At 43.2% G+C, this 21,659-nt stretch overlaps 2 protein-coding genes across 5 annotated transcripts in view; one reads left to right on the forward strand and one right to left on the reverse strand.

Annotated features, from left to right (window-relative positions):
* The window catches only part of ATP8B4 (ATPase phospholipid transporting 8B4 (putative)), a 333,420-nt gene extending 332,241 nt beyond the window's left edge, over positions 1 to 1,179 (reverse strand). For all 3 annotated transcript variants that reach the window (XR_010151382.1, XM_063794137.1, XM_063794143.1), the window contains exons 1-2: positions 1,093 to 1,179; positions 464 to 569 (exon numbers count right to left, since the gene is read on the reverse strand). Coding sequence is in view for 2 of the 3 variants with exons in the window: in XM_063794137.1 (XP_063650207.1) it covers positions 464 to 506 (43 nt within the window). In the remaining variant the exon portion in view is untranslated. The remainder of the gene's footprint in view (positions 1 to 463; positions 570 to 1,092) is intronic.
* A 78-nt stretch (positions 1,180 to 1,257) lies between these two features.
* SLC27A2 (solute carrier family 27 member 2) overlaps positions 1,258 to 21,659 on the forward strand; it is a 53,922-nt gene continuing 33,520 nt past the window's right edge. Inside the window, exons 1-3 of one of the 2 annotated variants that reach the window (XM_510394.7) lie at positions 1,258 to 1,742; positions 16,294 to 16,503; positions 21,269 to 21,427. In XM_510394.7, coding sequence (XP_510394.2) covers positions 1,265 to 1,742; positions 16,294 to 16,503; positions 21,269 to 21,427 — 847 coding nt within the window. In that variant the 5' untranslated portion in view covers positions 1,258 to 1,264. The remainder of the gene's footprint in view (positions 1,743 to 16,293; positions 16,504 to 21,268; positions 21,428 to 21,659) is intronic. The other variant, XM_001168068.6, reaches the window with a different exon arrangement.

Below are 21,659 nucleotides of genomic sequence, written 5' to 3' on the forward strand. Positions count from 1 at the left end.
CTAGGAGGAATAAGCATTATCTGTATTTATCGTATCAAATTAAGATAGAGGAACAGAGGAGGACAGTAGAGGATGAAAATAAAACACTACTTAGATCCTGACCCTCCTCAGTGGCAAGTAGTGAGCATTCACTTCGTACAGAAGTAGCACTAAGGCAAATTAAAAGAAAGGTTCACATTTCCTCTAAAAGAAATGGTTTTTGAGACATGCCAATACCACTTACTCAATGTCCTCTGTACTATGCTATTCTCTGACAGAGCCACTTATTAAATGTGTGAACTGTGCTGACAACACTTGCCAACTTTCAACATGAGGGAACAGCAGGATCACTTAACAGTACAAAATCGTAAAATAATGTCAAAGCTTGATTTCAGGTGGTGCGGTGTAGCACTGCTCTTCACGAAATCAGGACTCCCCCGACCAGGCAGGGCCGACTAGGTTAGTGTGTCCTGCCCTCACTCACCTGGCAGGGCTTGGGATGAGCTGGACGTGACTGCCACAGGCATTTCTGTTCAACCTTGAAGGCTTCGCTACAGGAGACCGCCTGGCAGTTGGGCTGGGAAGCAAATCTGAGAAACAAAGAGAGACCAGGCGGAAAGCCCTTGGGACCAGGAAGGAGAGATGAGATTCTGGTTTGGCAGTGGCACCTGGTACCCGCTATTAATAAATAATAGGACTGTCTGACACTTATAAGGCACTTTATCAGTAACAACAGTGTCATCTCCATAAGCCATTCTATTAGTGGTAACAAATAATAGCCCCACGCCTGCATTATCTCCTTTAATATTCTCAACGTCCGCTAAGCGCGTCTCATCACCATTTAAAGAAACCGTGGCTCCTAGAGGTAAAGTACTTAGGTCACAACGCGAGGAGGTCCAGACTTGACCCCAGACCTCCAGACTCGAGCTGGGAAGTGGCCGAGGCTCCCGGTGAGCCGCAGGGCAGCCTGCCCAGCCCCGGGAGGACCGCGTGGGAGGGCCGGGAGAGCAGGTGGCTGCCCCCCACAAGGGGGCGGGCTCAGCCGGCCAGTCCTGCCCGGAACCCCCGGCAACGCGCATACGACTACACCTGCTCCGGAGCCCGCGGCGGTACCTGCTGCGGAGGAGCTCTGTCTTCCCCTTCATCTCACGCGAGCCCGGCATCCCGGCATCCCGGCGCAGCCCGCCAGTCCGCCCGGAGCCCGCCCGGAGCCCGCCCAGTCGCCGCGCTGCACGCCCGGGGTGAACCCTCTGCCCTCGCTGGGACAGAGGGCCCCGCAGCCGTCATGCTTTCCGCCATCTACACAGTCCTGGCGGGACTGCTGTTCCTGCCGCTCCTGGTGAACCTCTGCTGCCCCTACTTCCTCCAGGACATAGGCTACTTCTTGAAGGTGGCCGCCGTGGGCCGGAGGGTGCGCAGCTACGGGAAGCGGCGGCCGGCGCGCACCATCCTGCGGGCGTTCCTGGAGAAAGCGCGCCAGACTCCACACAAGCCTTTTCTGCTCTTCCGCGACGAGACTCTCACCTACGCGCAGGTGGACCGGCGCAGCAATCAAGTGGCCCGGGCGCTGCACGACCACCTCGGCCTGCGCCAGGGAGACTGCGTGGCGCTCTTTATGGGTAACGAGCCGGCCTACGTGTGGCTGTGGCTGGGGCTGGTGAAGCTGGGCTGTGCCATGGCGTGCCTCAATTACAACATCCGCGCGAAGTCCCTGCTGCACTGCTTCCAGTGCTGCGGGGCGAAGGTGCTGCTGGCGTCGCCAGGTGAGCCCCGAGGATCGCCCTGCCCTGGCACCAGGGCTTCTCGGCGCCTTGACTGACGAGCCACAGCGTGGCATAAGGGGTTCGCAGAGGGAGGTTCAGATCGGAACTGTAGGTATAGAAAAAGGTTGGCAGTGTTTCCTTGAATCGCAAATAATGATCTCTTAGGACCACCTGTTGTGGAAGCTGATAATGTGCTAGGTTCTGTGTTAAGCACTCTACAGGCAGTGTGGTTTTTAATCCTCACAATGGGTAGGCTTTGTTATAGGACTTTTATAGATGAGACCACTGAGGTCCTGAGAGGTGAAGCCTCATGCCCAGCCATCTATCTCCAAATTCCAAGCTCTTAATCAATACTTATAACATCTGCATTAAAATGCAGAGGATCTTGAGTGCGAACTCTAGTGGATCCAGAGGGGCTCTTCTCACCTCTGCTGCTTGACTGGCTGTGTGATCATGGGAAAGTCACTTCTCTCTGTCCCTTGGTTTGCTCCTCTCTAATGAGGCAGGCTTCAATGTTGCTTCCAGCTCTCAACTGCTGTTAGCATCCTGTCCCCTCCCTGCAGAACAAAGGTGACCCCACCTGATCCCCAGGGAGAAGATATTGGGGATCTGCTACAGGCCCCTTGTGAGCCCCCACTGCATCTATCACAATAGTGACCCTTTCAGTTCTGTGGTTAGCTCCTGCCACATTTCAGCCAGACTTGAAATAGTAACTTAAGTGATGACAAGGTCAGGAAGTGACAGAGAACCTGTTACTCACAGGGCTGATGGCTTTCCCCTCCCAGAGAGCTTGTCTCTGCACTTGAATAAGGACCAAGGGTTCCTTCTCTCAGTCAGTAAGAACAGGCCTACCCAGGAGTGGGCTGAAAGACCTGGGTGACAGGGTAGGGGTCTAGGGAGCCGAGGAGCCTCAGCTTTCTAGAATGCATTTCTGTGCTAAGCCCTATAGTAGATGCTTTTATTACCCCGGGAGATAACATATCACTATCCCCACCACCACCACCACCACCATTATACAGTTGAGAAAACTGAGGCTTAAAATTCCAACCTAGCTCTATCCAACTTCGAAGCCATGCTCTTTCCTACATCTTTTTTTTTTTTTTTTTTTTTTTTTTTTGACAGTCTCGTTCTGTTGCCCAGGCTGGAGTGCAGTGGCGCTATTTCAGTTCACTGTAACCTCTGCCTCCCAGGCTCAAGCGATCCTCCCAGCTCAGCCTCTCAAGTAGCTGGGACCACAGGCATGCACCACCATGCCCAGCTAATTTTTTGTTATTTTTGGTAGAAACAGGGTTTCACCATGTTGCCCAGGCTGGTCTCAAACTCCTGAGATCAAGCGATCCACCCACCTTGGCCTCGCAAAGTGCTGGGATTACAGGTGTGAGCCACCACACCCAGCCTCTTTCCTGCATCTTATTGTTTTCCTCTGCATGGATGTAAAGTGTTAAGTGTGCTGGAAGGGATGAAGTGTCCACTTGCTCTACCCCTTCATTTCATAGCTGGGGAAACTGAGGCAAGCTAAGCGGGTTACAGAAAGATGAAAGGTTAATTCACTTGTGAGAAACCAGGAATCTTACACACCTGCTTCATGTGGCATGAAATAAATAATCCAAAAAATATAGGCTTTGTATAAAAGTTTAAAAGCAGAAAGCCAAATTTTAGGCTGGGCACAGTGGCTCAAGCCTGTAATCCCAGCACTTTGGGAGGCTGAGGCAGGTGGATCACTTGAGGTTAGGAGTTCAAGACTAGCCTGGCCAACATAGCAAAAACCCCGTCTCGACTAAAAAAAAAAAAAAATTAGCTGAGCATGGTGGCACGTGCCTGTAATCCCAACTACCTGGGAGGCTGAGGCAGGAGAATCACCTGAACCCAGGAGGCAGAGGTTTCAGTGAGCCGAGATCATGCCACTGCACTCCAGCCTGGGGGACAGAGTGAGACTCCATCTCAAAAAACAGAATAAAAAAAAGAAAGACAAGTTTAAAGGTGGCTAAATTATTTGGAAGAGATGGTCCTTTCAAGAAAATTCCCATTAATTTCTAGCTGCCTGCGAAAAGCGATAACTTCACTACTTTGTAACTAGAAGACTCTCCTAAGCCTATTACTTTACCAGCTTGCTTGGAGGGAAATTATTAACACAGTGATCTTTGTACCACTTCAGGAAGCATTTAAATTCTGTTTATCACTTTAGTATCCCAGGCCCCCTGAGAGGGAGGTCACAGGGTTTGGAGTTTTGTTGACAAAGAAGTTCAGGATTAAATGACCATAATACAGTTTGATTCTGCAATAAAGTCAGAATTACAACCAGATGCCCTCTTCCCACCCAGCTAACAGTTGTCTGCCATAGAGCTATGTGTTTACATAGAGAATATATGGGAATTTCTATATTAAACTCAAACGTGAACCAGACTTTACAGTGGACCTAAGGCACTCTCTGGACCGTCAACTGACCTCTGAGGGAGGCCACATATTTGAAAAAAAATCAGTTTTTCCAAATCACTGAGATACCTTTGCACATGAAGCAAAATTACAGTCTGTCACAGAGTTGCATGTTTACTAAACATGCCCATGGGAAAATATGTTGAATGGACTGATTCTTAGAATTCTTTGGTGTTGGAAGGGACCTTAGAGATATTCTAACCCTATAATCCTGTAAGTTTAATGAATGTGTTATACTTTTTAAAAAAAAAGTTTACAGAAGAAACTTTAATAAGCCTAAGAATCACCTAGGAAGCTTACTTTTTTTTTTTTTTTTTTTTTTTTGAGACGGAATCTCGCTCTTTCGCCCAGGCCAGGCTGCTGTGGCGCGATCTCGGCTCACTGCAAGCTCCACCTCCCTGGTTCACGCCATTCTCCTGCCTCAGCCTCCTGAATAGCTGGGACTACAGGCACCTGCCACCACGCCCGGATAATTTTTTGTATTTTTAGTAGAGACGGGGTTTCACCGTGTTAGCCAGGATGGTCTTGATCTCCTGACCTCGTGATCTGCCGGCCTTGGCCTCCCAAAGTGCTGGGATTACAGGCGTGAGCCACCGCGCCTGGCCGGAAGCTTACTTTTAAAAACATTCTGAGGCTGGACACTATGGCTCACTCCTGTAATCCTAGCACTTTGGGAAGTGGAGGAGGGAGGATCACTTGAGCCCAGAAGTTCGAGACTAGCCTGGGCAACATGATGAAACCCCGTCTCTACAAAAAAAAAATACAAAAATTAACTGGGCATGATGGTGAGCACCTGTGGTCCCAGTTACTGGGGAGGCTGAGGTGAAAGGATTGCTTGAGCCCGGGAGGTTGAGGCTGCACTGAGCTCTGACTGTGCCACTACACTCCGGCCTGGGTGATAGAGTGAGACCCTGTCTCAAAACAAAAAAATAAAATTTCTGAGATCATCCCCAAAAATGCTGATTCAGTAAGACTATGTTGGGGCCCAGGAATGTGTATTTTTATAAGAAACCCCACCGCCAACCCTAGGTGATTTTGAAACAAATGGTCTGAGGACTAGGCTTTGAGAAACAGTCTAGTTTCCCATTGTTTTTCATTGTTGTTTGTTTGTTTGTTTGTTTGTTTTTGAGACAGAGTCTCGCTCTGTTGCCCAGGCTGGAGGTGCCGTGGCGCGATCTCGACTCACGGCAACCTCTGCCTCCCAGGTTCAAGCCATTCTCCTACCTCAGCCCCTGAAGTAGCTGGGACTACAGATGCCCACCACCATGCCCAGCTAATTTTTGTTATTATCAGTAGAGATGGGGTTTCACCATGTTGGCCAGGATGATCTCCATCTCTTGACCTCGTGATCCACCTGCCTTGTCCTCCCAAAGTGCTGGGATTAGAGGCGTGAGCCACTGCTACTGGCCTTCTCATTGTCTTATAGCTGTATAAACAAAGGCCTAGAGGGATGATATGAATTGCCCATGATCAAGTGGATAGTTAGGAACAGAAAGGTAGAGATGGAACCCAAATATTTTTTTCTCACTTACGAGGCACTGTTTATTCTATCACACCATCTTGAACATGATACATAAATGTCAGTTTGATTCCATACTTTGAGTTTCAGCCCAGGGCTTGTGGACTAGTAAGAGCTCTTGAGCTCCATCTGTCAGTCAAATTCTGCAGTATATGTAAAGGACCAGCACAGAGGCATTTATCATGAGGATTGATCCAGTTGTTATGAATTTGGGGGTTTCTTTATAAAACTTAACAGGACTCAACCCTATCAGGAATTTCAGTACTCAATTACTCTTTTCAATTTTACTATAGTTACAGAAAGTCAAGACTCATAAACACTTCCCTGAATCAAGCAGCAGCACTGTTTCCCAGAGAATATGACTTTCTCTCTGTTGTACATTTCAGGATCGTTCTCCAGGGCAGGGTATGATCTAGGTAATCACATGGGAAAATTGTCTCCAAGGATAAGAACCTGTATCAATGTTGTAACTAATAAAAGCCACATGGCTGGGCCGGTAGTTTTTCACCCAACTTTCCAAATACAGAATATGGGTAAAACAGTAAAACATATTTTATTTCACACAATATGGGATATTTTATAAAATCCTACAAAAGAGGCCTGAAATTGTACATTTGTTCCATTTCCATTTATCCTAGCATCAAAACCATCAATAAACTAGCTCTTCCACTGGGTAGATAACCCAGGTCTCCTGAGGGTCCCTTCATCAGCTCACTGGCAGGGTATACACTGCCTAACTCAACACAGCCATGCGAGGCTCCCACAGTGTAGGCACTACTCTTATGCAAGGCTTTAGTGACAGTTAAAGATACTCTCTGTTGCAAAACTGAGTCCCAGGTAAGTTATAAAACGTTCCAGATTACCTTTGACCTGGTTTTGCAAGGTTGCAGAAAACAAAATTTGACCTCCTTTAAACAATGTGATAAAGGAAAAATGCTTACAATAGCTTTCAAAAATATTGCATCATTAAAAGCTGTAAGACTGAAGAACTTCATTACAAAACAAGTGTTGGGACCAAGGATAACCCTTGTCATCCAAACTTTTGAGATTAGATTGAGAAAAACTAATGGTACAACAATTTGATTTTCAAAGCAAGAAACATTTAGAGGGAGGAGAGGCCACCAAAAAAAAAAAAAAAAAGGAGAGAGAGTCCCAACAAGGTACAAGCTAGTTTTCTCTGTGCCATGATGGGATGGAGAAATAAGATGAATTAGTTCAAGGATCTTACAGTCCAGTAAAAGAACTAAACCGCATGCACAAATGATTGACACCCAGTAGAATGTGCTCAGTGTGCTGGGAGAGCTACAAGTGCTGCAGGAAAACAAGCAGAGGTCAAGAGAAGGCTTTTTGGGGCACTGACTATTGAGCTGAACAAATGCAGTGGGGGAGGGGGCATTCCAGGCAAAAGGAGCACCAGAGGCAGTTCTGATCAGGTGCTTAAAACAGTGAGATGCTTCATTAAAGGATATTGCGATGTAAGAACAATGGCAGTCTGGACTTAATAATAGTCATTTTTTTAAGCTGTTTCCTGAAGGGACAGGAAATGGAAAAAATAGGGACTCAGAGAGTCCAAAGAATGGCCAACAGCAGTGGCCTCACTTCCACAGAAGGAAATATTTAATTTTCTAATGCCAACTTTAGTCCAGAATCAAGGCACAGAAATAATCTAATCTACACTCTTTCCAACTCTTTGGACTGCCCAAGGAGTAACTTAAATGAGTTGTTTCAATGCACTTTGTCTCAAAGGCTTAGAATTCTCTCATATATCTTTGAATAATTCCCTAGTAATGTCTAGCACGTAGTAGGCAGGCAGTCAATAAATGTCTGTTGGGCAGGGCACGGTGGCTCATGCCTGTAATCCCAACACTTTGGGAGGCCAAGATGGGCAGATCACCTGAGGTCAGGAGTTGGAGACCAGCCTGGCCAACATGGCGAAACCCTGTCTCTATTAAAAATACAAAAATTAGTTGGGCATGGTGGCGGGCACCTGTAATCCCAGCTACTCCGGAGGCTGAGGCACAAGAATCACTTGAACCTGGGAGGTGGAGGTTGCAGTGAGCCAAGATCACACTACTGCATTCCAGCCGGGGTGACAGAGTGAGACTGTCTAGATAGGTAGATAGGTAGAGAGAGAGAGAGAGAGAGAGATGCATGCATACAAACATACATACATACATACGTACATAATGGATAGATAATGTCTGTTGAATTAATGGGTTCCATTATTCTGGTTGATTGTGACAGCCTTTCTCTCCTGAAGCTTAAGGACCACTGGGTTGGGCATGAGGGCCTGAAAAATGATGTAACAAAATCAGATGTGAAAAAATCCATTTAAACTCAATCTACCCCAGGCCCGGCCTTACCCTACCACAGGCTTACTTACCTCTCAAAGGTCCTCCTAATCAATGACTCTGTCCAGCTCTCTGGCAGTACACGGTAGGACAGCGGTGCTCTCCTTGGGTCTCAGTGCAGCAAGTAAGCAGGTGGTGAGCACAGGATGGGCTGGAAAGGACCTGTGAGTAGGGTGGTGGAGGACCCTGTGCAAGGACAGAAACCCAGACACCAAATGATTAATATATCCAAGGGCTGGGATTCCCAGCCTAGTAGCCCAAGGAAAGATAGCTTAAAGATATTCTCTAAAATTTTTCTTCTCTCCCTGCTCTTAACTAAAGCTTGCAAAGGAGGTGATTGTACATCTCCATCCAAGAACAAAACTAGCACTTTGCCAGCATATATGGGAATGCACTTTATTTTCTTCAGAAACAGGGACTGAAGAGGTAAAAACAAACTCTGAATCAGGTGTTGTTATTGAATCTGAAAGAGAAGGATAGAGTTCAGATTATTCTATATAATAGGTGCTAGTATTTGAAAAGGACCTTCCCACAGCCTCTGAGAAAAGGGAAGTAGATCATTGGTAGAAAGATGACATGGTTGCTTACAGATATCAAATGCTAACAATTATGTAAGGCCTTGTGTGACCTGGTAACTCATGATAAGGAATTACCTTTGATTCCAGGGCTATTTAGAAAGCAAGAGTTCATATAAGCAAGAACTTTAACTTGGAGAAATAAAAATTAACATCAAGGAGATTACTACTTAATTACCTAAATGTAAAATGAGTATGTATTTCCTTGTTAAATTTTTGCTTACTCCTGGTGGAACTTAAACATTGTTATGACCTCCGGGTGATTTGTGTGGGGAAGAAGGAGGAGCACATGCATGTCTCTCTATATATATATAGTATTATAATGTGCATCATCTTGCTGTACAAAATACTGTCATTCCAAACTGCCAATGATTGAGATGCAAAATTACAGTTACAAATGGCATTTTAGGAACTATTTTTAGGTTGTCTTCAAGGACTGTGTTATTAATAGCACAAGATTGCATTTCAGTTGCTTTTCTGAATGAAGAAAAGAGATAAATCTTCAAGCTTGACTTGCTCATCAACCAACCATTTCATGATCAGAGTACATTTCCTTTCACTACCTTCCTTTTGGACCTTACCTTCTTGGTAAATATTTCTGGGGTGTTTTGTTTAATCCAGTCAGTTACTCATTCACTGAGGCAGTCTAGTAGCAGAACAAGCTACTAGACTGAATGTTTTCCTATTGGAAAGCTGCAGGTTTAGCCTGAGCACCTGACACCTTAGTAATGAAGATTGATTCAGCTCACCACCTACCCAATCTCTCTGCCTTCTAGCAATGGACTTGTTTATTCAGAAAATTCTTCCTTTTTCCTTAAAAAAAAAAAAGGCAGGGGCAGACTTAATATGCTACCTTAATTTTTTAAAATTTTCTTTGAACAGACTTTAAAGGGATGGGGGAGTAGTGTTGTAATCACTTGATTTTTCAACACCCAAGTGTGTGCTCTTTCTCTGTGGGTTTATTTCAGTCTACAACTTAAAACTAGACTGATGAAGAACTGACTGATGGAGCTGCTCTACACCCTTCAGGCAACTTTCTGTGACTACTGTTTCTCATACTCAAACTTTTAATAAAGCTTGAGGTTTTGCTCTTCAAGAAAAGATCATCCATGTTACTCATTAAATGCAGATCCACATGATTGAACAAGCAGAGCAGAAGGCCAAGCAGCCAGCCTCTTCCAAGAAATAAGGCACTTTGCTAGAACTTAATCTGAATGGCTCATACAAGGAGGTGGGAACCTCAGAAGCCCAGAATGATTCTTTTCATTTTGCATGTGACCCTCCATACACTGACTTGGTGAGCCTCTTCTCATTTGTAGAAATAAGATTACTGGTATCTATATCACAGGGTTGTTATGAAAATTATGTGAAGTGATGTATGTAAAACTATACCAACAGTTCTATGCAAATGAAAATTTTAAATGTTTGTTATTAGTAAAGAGAGAGGTGGGTGCATGCTGTGATGTGCCACCCAGATCCCCGCTTTAGGACTGACGGACTCACTCTTCAGCTGCTGGGAGCTCTCAGCTGAGACCCCTCCCAGGACTTCTCCTTGGTTGAAGAGAGACACTTTGCCCAAGGTTAAGCACCACCACCCCAGCCTGAGTCCATTGGACTGGTCAATGGGCAGCTGTGAAGGCACAGCCTACCTCCCTTAATTTGGGAGGTAACTCTGAAGGGCATCCCAGGTCCAGAGTCGCCTTAGGATTAGAGGATCTGCTGAGGGAGACTTCTGTTGTGACTGCATTACAGTTCAATGTCTCCCTCTATCCAGTCTGCTTCCCTTGCAGCCTCACAGGTCCCATTCCCAAGAGCACTCCTGCATGCACATCTCGGAGTCTCAGAGAACCCAACCTTGACAAATAGAATTATAGGAGCTTACATGTTCTGACTGATAGATGAGCAGACTTTACAATAAAAATTATAAAAGGTAGATAGATATTTTATGCTTACATTAGAAAATATGTAGGCCAACCAGGCAGTGGCTCATGCCTGTAATCCCAACACTTTGGGAGGCCAAGGTGGGCGGATCACTTGAGGTTGGGAGTTCAAGACCAGCCTGGCCAAATTGGTGAAACCCCATCTCTACTAAAAATACAGACATTAGCCGGGCATGGTGACAGCCGCCTGTAATCCCAGCTACTCGGGAGGCTGAGGCAGGAGAGCCGCTTGAACCCAGGAGGCAGAGATTGCAGTGAGTTGAGATCGCGCCATTGCACTCCAGCCTGGGTGACAGAGTGAGACTCCATCTCAAAAAAAAAAAAAAAAGAAAAAGAAAATATGTAGGCCCAAACGTATCTACAAAAGACTCAAGAAAATAAAAGACATTAAATATCAACTAGATAGTTGACAGGTAGATTCACATCCAGAATTTCCTTTCAAATTTCTTTTTTCTTTCTACATCTTTAAGGGAAGAAAGGCTTCCATAGTGTGTCCAGATATGGTTGGCAAGCCGCTGGAAACTCAAGTCTGCCCAAATAACAAATCTACACCAACAGCCTAGAGGAGATGGAAGGAGATGGTGTAGGGCAGGGGCAATGGCCCTCCCTTCAGATTAGATGACTTGCATAAAAGGTCAGGAATCACAAACTACATGCCTGCAGAGGGCCAGCTGGAAACATGAATGAAGTACACATGAGGTGAAGTTGCTTGGACTGTGATCAAGCATGACACCAGCTTAATTACATTTCCTTTTATTATTAATTTTTCATGCTAATACCTGAGTACATTTTTCTTTTTTTTTTAATTTTTTTTTTTGAGACAGGGTCCCACTCTGTTGCCCAGGCTGGAGTGCAGTGGCATAATCATGGCTCACTGCAGCCTTGACCTCCCAGGCTCAGGTGATCCTCCCACCTCAGCCTCCAGAGTAGCTGGGACTACAGGTGTGCGCCACCACATCCGGCTAATATTTCTTTGTGTGTGTATTTTTTTGTAGAGGTGTTTTGCCATGTTGCCCAGGCTAGCTGTAAGTACATTTTTCTTAAAAAAAAAAAAAAAAAAAAAAAAAAAGAAGTACAGAAAAACTTAAAGTCCCTTTTGACCTACCATTTTCCCCTCATTAAGATGATTACTTGGAGGTGAAAAATAAGAAGAAAAAAAAAGACTGTTGCTAAGTCCTATCTACTCTACCTACCAGATATCTCTTAAGTACATTCACTTCTCTCTACCCACACTGCTGCCTACACAGTGTAGACAAGCATCATCTAACAGCTGGTCTCCCTACCTCTTCTCCCAACCTTATTCCCCTCCCACTCTACATTCCAGTCAGCTTTAACCTCTTTTAGTTACTCAGGCCCCAGGCTGCGTTGGCTCTGGGCCTTTGCATAAGCCGTTCCACTGCCCAGACTCAGGCTTAGTCAGTCCCAGCTGATCTTCATCTCCACCGTCTGCTCATCTTTCAGGTCTCAGTTTACAGGGCACTTCTTCTAGGTCGTCTTTCTGCCCCCCACCACCACCTGCTCCCCAAATACCTTCTCCTTCCCCTGTTGTGACACCTGTGGCAATTTATTTTGATTTTTGTTTGTTTGTTTCTCCTCTATTAGACCTGGGCTCTATGAAAACAGGGAGAGCATTTTGCTCACTGTCATATCCAGCATGTAGAGACCTGCCTGGCACACAGGGAACACTCTTTAAATAGATGTTGAATAAATGTTGGGAGGGAGGGAATGAGAATGGATCCAGGTAACTTATGAATGGATTGTTTGACTATGGACCCTGAGTCTCATGACAGGAGGAAAGAAAGGAGATTTCACAATTCTTTAGCAGTAGGAGTTGTTGTTTTAAAATTTGCCTCTGTGGGCCCTTACTTGTAAGTAAGGCATACTTGTATCTCAGAAATTATTTCATCTTACATTATGTTTCATTAAAGGTTTATCAACTGCCAGATCTGAATCCTTTAAGCAGCTTTAGCTTATTCCTCTGTGTCTTCCACACTAATATCATATTTTGTGCAAAATTTTTTCAATTATAAACATTTATTGAGCACTTATCTAGTAGTTCTGGGGATACAAAGATGATTTGATTATTATCTTAATTTCAAAGATCTCCCTGTCTAATAGAGGAGAAAATGAATTAAACCACATCCGCCAGGCATGGTGGCTCACACCTGTAATCCCAGCACTTTGAAAGGCTGAGGTGGGAGGATCACTTGAGCTCAGAAGTTTCAGATCAGCCTGGGCAACGTAGCGGGACATCATCTCTACAAAAAGTTAGCTGGGCATGGTAGTCCTGTAGTCCCAGTTACTTGAGAGGCTGAAATGGGAAAATCACTTGAGCCCAGGTGGTTGACGCTGCAGTAAGCCATGATCACGCCACTGCACTCCAGCCTGGGAGACAGAGCAGGACCCTGTCTCTAAAGAAAAATTAAAAAATTGAACCCTATCATACTGTGTATAAGTGACCTGATAATTGTAAATACGGGCTCCTATGGGGGCTGTAGAAGGGAGCAGCTAACTTTGCAGAGGGAGGGAAGATAACAGAAAAGAAGTGCTACCTACACTGAGTCTTGAAGGATAAGCAGGAGTTTTCCAGGTGACCAGGGGGTGAGAGACCATGAAACAACCTGGGCAAAAGTAATGAGACGTGAGCATACAGGTACCTTCAGGGATTTTCCATAGATCAATGTGGTTAGAGGAAAGAGGGCAAGAGGTAGAGAGTAGGAGATGACACAGAAAGCAAGCAGGAGTGGGACCGGGAGGGACCTCCGGTCCTCCCGAATAAGGAGAGTGGATTCTATCACAAGGAATGAACAGCCCTGAAGGATCTTAAACAGGGTGGCAACAAGAAATTGGATGAGAGTGAAGCTGATAAATTAGAAGCAGGAAGAGACTCAAGGGCAGGACATTGGTCAGGAGGCTATAGCAATAATCTAGGTAGGAAATAATGAGGACATGAGCCAAGGCAGTGGCACAGGAGTGGATGCTACCACTCCCGTTTCTACAACAGTCATATTTATGGTAACCTTTCTGGAGTGCTGAAGGATTAGAGAGCAACCAGACAAAATTTTTTTAAAAATGTAAAGGAGGGGAATAAAGATTCTTGGGGCAAAAGAAAAAAAAAGAACTGTTCAAGAAAAAGTACAATTATAGCACTTTACTTGGCTCCGTGGTGAATATTTTCATAGTCACAATTATGTTGATTCTGATTATTGGTTTTCAGCTTCTAGAGCAAATCCATAAAGCTGGGAAGACAGAATAATGGTATCAGAATAAATATAAATGCTATTACCCTAGACAATGTAAAGGGAAGATAATAACTGTCAGAAATGAACAGGGTGAAATGGAAGTAGGGATCAAAATTGATAGGCCAAGAACTAGCAGGAAATGCATATTTTTTGGTGATGGAAAGGTAATTGCCAGAAGAAACAGCTTTTAAAAAATTGACAGTGGTGGGCCGGGTGCTGTGGCTGATGCCTGTAATCCCAGCACTTTGGGAGGCAGAGGCGGGCGGATCACGAGGTCAGGAGATCGAGACCATCCTGGCTAACACAGTGAAACCCCGTCTCTACTAAAAATACGAAAAAAAAAAAAAAAAAAACAAATTAGCCAGGTGTGGTGGCAGGTGCCTGTAGTCCCAGCTACTCGGGAGGCTGAGGCAGGAGAATGGTGTGAACCCGGGAGGCGAAGCTTGCAGTGAGCCGAGATCGCACCACTGCACTCCAGCCTGGGTGACAAAGTGAGACTCTGTCTCAAAATAAATAAATAAAATGAATAAAAAATTGACAATGATTTCCCCTAGGCATTAGCTTTAGTTGTGAGGAAGGCCTGGGTAAGGACTTGTTTATTTTCATTATAAACACTTTTGTACTATTTGATTTATTGTTACCAGGTGCATGAGTCTTTTGATTAAAATATTTTTTTAAATTTTAAATGCATCTATCCCGGTGATATTTCTTGTCTTCATGGAGATATCATACACAAACATCTGAAAAACAAAGCATATCAGATGAATTAGGTGTGGCCTCCCCAAGGTAATACCCTGGGACATTTAGTCACTTTCCTACCCAGCACTTTGGGAGGCCGAGGCGGGCGGATCCCGAGGTCAGGAGATTGAGACCATCCTGGCTAACACTGTGAAACCCCGTCTGTACTGAAAATACAAAAAATTAACTGGGCGTGGTGGCGGGCGCCTGTGGTCCCAGCTACCGGGAGGCTGAGGCAGGAGAATGGCATGAACCCGGGAGGCGGAGGTTGCAGTGAGCCAAGATCGCGCCACTGCACCCCAGCCTGGGCGACAGAGCAAGGCTCCGTCTCAAAAAAAAAAAAAAAAAAAATATATATATATATATATATACACATATATATATGTACATTCACTTCCGTTATCACAATTCAAGACAAGTAGGCTTAAAAGCAGTCTTACTTTACGGCTTAAAGGCACAAAATCCAAGTAGCAAGCATGAAATGTGGTTTGCATATTAAATCGGTGCCTTTAACATTTTTGACCTTAACCCAGTAAGAAATACTTTTGTGCGTGACCCAGTACCCACACACCCACATAACTGAAACAAAACTTTTAAAAATGAACAGCCCTGTTCATCTATTAGGAATAATTCCTAAAACAGTGTTATAGGAATACTGCTATCTGGAAGAAGCAATATTAAGAGTAGTGTGTACTAGGCATTTTTCAAGGAGCTCTATAACATTTATTGATAAGATTCTGCTACCACTCTTGAGATGAGTACTATTTTTATTCCATTTTAGAGATTCAGAAAATGATGCTTAGAGAGGTTAAGAACTTCTCAAGATAAGCGGTAGAACTGTCAGTAGAACTGTTACCTTTTACTATGTTAAGATGTGCTTCAAAATTTCTATTTCCTTAAGTATTTTTCATTTTTTTAAATATCGCTCAGTTTAAATGATTACAACAATCCACTACTGTAATTATGACCCACAGGTTGGGAAACACTGCTCTAAATTAATCACTCCTTTTTTTTCCCTCAGATTAGAAAACGGGCTTTTGAAATTTAGAGCTTATTTCTCAGATCAGTTTAACCTTCCTAGGAAATTACTTGTTACTGATGCATAAGAAAAAATTGTTACATAAAGTTAGCTTCTATCATCTTTGTTAATTAGCATGGCTCCCTTCTTTTCATTTCTCTTCTCCTTCCTTAAAATTTTCTCTTTTTTTCATCTTTAGTCCTGTGTGGCACATATTAGGAATAGCCAAATTTATTTCTGGAGTATATTTAGATATATATCAGTTACACACGGATATTTCTTGGGTTTTGCCCATATGTCTATTGGTTTGCACTTGCCACAAGAAGTACAGATTTCAGCCAACCATCTGCTATGCTTGTGAAACCATCAAAACCCAACCTTCCCTCAAATATTGGAATCCTGTGATTTTTTTTTCAAATGTAGTAAATTTCATGTTTAAAATGCATAATAGGGCTGGGTACAGTGGCTCACGCCTGTAATCCCCATACTTTGGGAGGCCAAAATGGGAGAATTGCTTGAGGCCAGGAGTTCAAGACCAGCCTGGTCAACATAGACCCCATCTCCATTAAAATAATAATAATAATATAAAATGCATAACGATAAGCATCATTTGTCATGCCCACGCATTTAAGCAAAAAATTATGCTGAAAATAAAATTATGATGCTTGTTGAAGCACTAATAGAACTTTAATAGACTGATTTAGTTTGTTTTGATTTTTTTCTTATTAAATTAAGAACTACAAGCAGCTGTCGAAGAGATACTGCCAAGCCTTAAAAAAGATGATGTGTCCATCTATTATGTGAGCAGAACTTCTAACACAGATGGGATTGACTCTTTCCTGGACAAAGTGGATGAAGTATCAACTGAACCTATCCCAGAGTCATGGAGGTCTGAAGTCACTTTTTCCACTCCTGCCTTATACATTTATACTTCTGGAACCACAGGTAAAAATAAAGGGGGGATTCTCCAAAAAAATTAATCTGAAGGAGTTAAATGTTGACACAGGTTTTCAAATCTCTTTCTTTGGCAAAACGTATTGGGTAACTAATACTTCAGGAGATTTAGTTATTTGCCTGTGGGAACTGATCTTATTTCATAGCATGTGATCCCATTTGGGTTTCTCCAAGCTATGCATATTTTCCCCCAGTTGGTATAGAACAGATAAAGAGGTTAACCAAGAACTACAGAAGTAGTTATGATGATGAATGAGATTTGGCACTGAATGGGTAGTTGGAATTTTTTTTCATGCTTGTTGTATTTTGATTATATTACATCCAGAGTCCATATAGACTGTATAATTGATTATAAATGGAACACAGGAGAAGACCAGTGAACAATGAGGGGGTTCTATTTATATAAATGTTTTAACCGTTATCTTCCCATGCAACACTGATTTGGAGCTGTTTGGTGCTGTGGATGTGGGGTGGCTGTAGCATAAGACCTAAAATACTGTATTTCATCAAATCTAGGATGCCTTCAACTATAAGCTGCACCATTATGAGCCACTAAGAAGAAACACTGCCAATTAACAATGTTATGGGAACACTGCTGTATGGAAGAAGCAATATTAAGGGTAGCATGTGTACTAGGCATTCTTCAAGGAGCTTTACAACATTTGTTGATAAGATTCTGCCCCCACTCTTGACATCGGTACTCTTTTTACTTCCATTTTAGAGATTCAGAAAATGATGCTTAGAGAGGTTAAGAACTTCCCAAGGTAAGCATTAGAACTGTCAGGATTCACCTTGCAGGCTGATTCCACAGCTCACACAATTGACAGCTCTACCCCAGTACCTTCTTGTTTATTCGTGTGATAGATATTTAGTGTCTGCCTACTACAGGCCAGGAAGACCAAAATGTAATAATATGAAGCCTGAGGGATATATTTAAAAGAAGGACAGGAAGCCAGCCCCAGCATGCCGATTATTATTATTAATATTGGAAAATTGAATCTATGAGTCTTTTACCTCTGTTGATTAAAATTTTAATTTAATTTAACCAGGTAATACAGGTCTTCTCCTTGTTAAATAATCAATAGACCAGGATAAAATTTCCTTGAGCCTTTTATCTCAGCTGCAGCTGACAGGAACTGTCTCCTTCACCTCGACAGGCCCTCAGCACCCACCTGAGCTCACAGTTCCTGGACCTGAGTTTAACCTGATTGTTGACTTCACTTCATACAGTCACTTTTGCTAAGTATTTAAGTAAATGAGAGGAAGCCAGGAATGACATATTAAAGCTGGTGCCCAAAACATAATGTCTATCTTTTTTTTTTATTTTTATTGCCAGGCCAACAGAAAGGTGAGATGGCACAATTAACCAATTGCTTCTGCTGCATGCAGACACTCCCTTAACATATGGGACTTTTATCATCATTTCTTAATAGAATGGTAAAATTAAATTGTAAATGTTTATAACTTTGTTACAGTGCATGTTTTCACAGTCAAATAGAAAACCCCTTTTATTGGGAGGCCGAGGCAGGCAGATCACGAGGTCAGGAGATCAAGACCATGCTGGCTAACATGGTGAAACCCCATCTCTACTAAAAGTACAAAAAATTAGCCAGGTGTGGTAGCGGGCACCTGTAGTCCCAGCTACTCAGGAGGCTGAGGCAGGAGAATGGCATGCATGAACCAGGGAGGCGGAGCTTGCAGTGAGCTGAGATTGCGCCACTGCGCTCCAGCCTGGGCGACAGAGCGAGACTCTGTCTTAAAAAAAAAAAAAAAGAAAGAAAAAAAAAGAAAACCCCTTTTAGGGAGAAAAAAGAGAATGAGCATCCTCTGATTTAATCTCATAAGTCAGAATTTATATTTAATTGGAAGACAATTAGAAGGGTGTTTATTTTACTTTTTTCATTTTCTCTGAATCAAATATTTGCTAGGCCAAGCACAGTGGCTCACATCTACAATCTCAGAACTTTGGGAGGCCAAGGCAGGAGGATCACTTGAGCCCAGGAGTTTGAGACCAGGCTGGGCAACATAGCGAGACCACATCTTTACAAAAACATTAAAAAATTAGCTGGCATAGTGGTACAACTTGTAGTCCTAGCTACTTGGGAGACTGAGGTGGGAGGATCACTTGAGCCCAGGAGTCTGAGGCTACAGTGACGTGCCACTACACCCCATGCTGGGTGACAGAGCAAGGCACTGTCTGTAGAAAAAAAATAGTGCTAAGTTACTCTTGTAAATATTAATTAAAAGAATTTGTTTAAACAGTTGGAGAATAAATGTTCCTGCTCCTCAAAGGAAGTCATTAGCACAAAATTATATAATAGTTACCAGATATTCTCATTTATTCATTAATACAAAATCTTAATTTAGGAAAGTTCTGAAAGTACTTCAAGGCAACAAAGATGAGCATTTCTTTTAAAAAAATTCAGAGGCCAGGCATGATGGCTCATATCTATAATCTCAACACTTTGGGGCCAAGATGGGAGGCTCACTTGAAGCCAAGAGTTCAACATCAGTCTGGGCAATAAAGCAAGACCTTGTCTCTACAAAAAATATAAATAAACAGCCAGGCATGGTGGTGCACACCTGTGGTCCCAGATACCTGGGGGGCTGAGACAGGAGGATCACTTGACCGGAGGCTGTGGTGAGCCTTGAACACCACTACACTCCAGCCTGGCAACAGAGCAAAAGCCTATCTCAAAAATAATAATAATAATAATAATAATAATACATAAAACAAAACAAAAAACTGGCCCATTGTCAAAGAAAATGAATTTTGAATTGTGTTTACAATAATGGTAGGTTGCTAGCCATATTTGTGTGCCTTGTAACAAGTTGCTGCTATTTGGGCACTATCTGGTGAAGGTACCACCAAGTATTGAAGAATCTGAGTCAACAGAGATCTGTCTTCCTCTTCACGAAGTCTGCTTACCCACTCAGATCTTAAACTCTTAGTCCCCTTCCCAGTGACTTCATGCCCTCCCCAATTGAACTGTTCTTCCATGGGAAACAATATAAGCATACACTTACAGAAGAAAATCTTACAAAAAACGTACATAAATTATGGTTAAGAAAGTGCAAGCACATTTAGTCTAATGTACTAAAACTACACTGAGATACGGTTTTTCACCTTTCAGACTGGCAAAGGCCCCAACATTTAAGAGCACACATTGACAAGGCTAGGAGGAAACAGGCACACTCATGTATTGCTGATAGGAGAATGAATGGGGACAGCCCTTATAACTGGCAATGTGGAAGTTATCTATCAAAATTACAAAGACTCTTTTTTTGAGGCAGAAACTCATTCTGTTGCCCAGGCTGGAGTACAGTGGCAGGATCAGGGCTCAGTGTAGCCTCAACCTCCTGGGTTCAGGCGATCCTCCCACCCAAGTAGCTAGGACTACAGGTGCATACCACCACACCCAGCTAATTTGTTTTACTTTTTGTAGAGGAGGGGTCTCACTATGTTGCCCAGACTGGTGCTGAACTCCTGAGCTCAAGCGATCCTCCTGCCTCAGCCTCCCAAAGTGCTGGGATTACAGGACTGGCCAACTTTTATCTTTTGACACAACAATCTCACTTCAGTGAATTTATCCAAAAGATATGGTGTCATTCATAGTGTGAATTGCCATGTGGACGAGCTTCTTCACTGCAGCATCATTTATAACAGCAAATAGTATAAATAAATTATAATACACTTATAAAAGGACTTGAAGGAGCTGAGAAAGAGAATAAATAAATGAATAAATAAGGGAAATCTCTATGTACAAACATGAACAAATCTCCAATAAACATTGTTAAGCAGCAGAGACAAAAAACATGCAAAAGAGTGTGCATATTTCTTTTTTTTTTGAGATGGAGTCTTGCTCTGTCACCCAGGCTGGAGTGCAGTGGCCCTATCTCGGCTCACTGCAACCTTTGCCTCCCAGGTTCATGCCATTCTCCTACCTCAGCCTCCTGAGTAGCTAGGACTACAGGCACCCACCACCATGCCCGGCTAATTTTTTGTATTTTTAGTAGAGACGGGGTTTCACCGTGTTAGCCAGGATGGTCTTGATCTCCTGACCTTGTGATCCGCCCACCTCAGCCTCCCAAAGTGCTAGGATTACAGGCGTGAGCCACCGCGCCTGGCCAAGTGTGCATATTTTTTAATGGAAAAAGCAAGAACATATAAGCAAATGTTCATATTTGCTTTGTTTGTATAAAATAGTACGTAAGAAATCTCTCTGACTCTCAGCCTTCACATCTGTGGATTGGAGAATATAATTCTGTTTATGTCATACATAAACTTGTTATGGATTTTTAAAATGTCTTGCAAAGTGGTAGCCACAGAGCAGAAATTCAATGGACAGTCATTCCTCTGTTTCTGTTTCTCTTCAGATTGCTACTGTCATAACCATCTAACTCAGGAGTTAGCAATCTATGGCTTGTGGGCCAAATACAGCCTCCCACCTGTTTTTGTAAATAAAGTTTTATTGGAACACAGCCACACTCCATTTATGTATGTGTATGGCTGCTTTTGACTACAATAGCAGAGTTCAGTTGTTGCAGCAGAGATTGTATGACCCACAAAGCCCAAAACATTACTCTCTGGTCCTTTATAGAAAACATTTGTCAACTCCTGGACTAACTGGTCATGGCCCTTCCCAGTGCAATTCTCAAAATACAGGATGATGAATCTTCCTAAGCCAGATCTCTCTCCTACACTGTAAATGCCCAATCTTGGTTAACTCATGCCTTCTCTTGTATATTTACAAAGGTCTTCCAAAAGCAGCCATGATCACTCATCAGCGCATATGGTATGGAACTGGCCTCACTTTTGTAAGCGGATTGAAGGCAGATGATGTCATCTATATCACTCTGCCCTTTTACCACAGTGCTGCACTACTGATTGGCATTCATGGATGTATTGTGGCTGGTAAGCTTTTTCTACAAAATGTTGGAGGCGAGTGCACATTTACATTTTCTCACAAGGAACAGTAATACAAAATTTGGCTACGTTGCTGTCTGCTAGGAACAGTTTTCAATTTTGCATTAACAATAAGGCAATTTGAATCACATATTACAAGCAAGCATCTAAAATAATCTGTTTTTCATGCCTGCCTATCTAATAATGTAATGCTATAATTGTTCAGTATATCAAGAGACAA

The sequence above is a fragment of the Pan troglodytes genome, chromosome 16 (assembly GCF_028858775.2).
Source record: "Pan troglodytes isolate AG18354 chromosome 16, NHGRI_mPanTro3-v2.0_pri, whole genome shotgun sequence".
NCBI lineage: Eukaryota > Metazoa > Chordata > Mammalia > Primates > Hominidae > Pan > Pan troglodytes.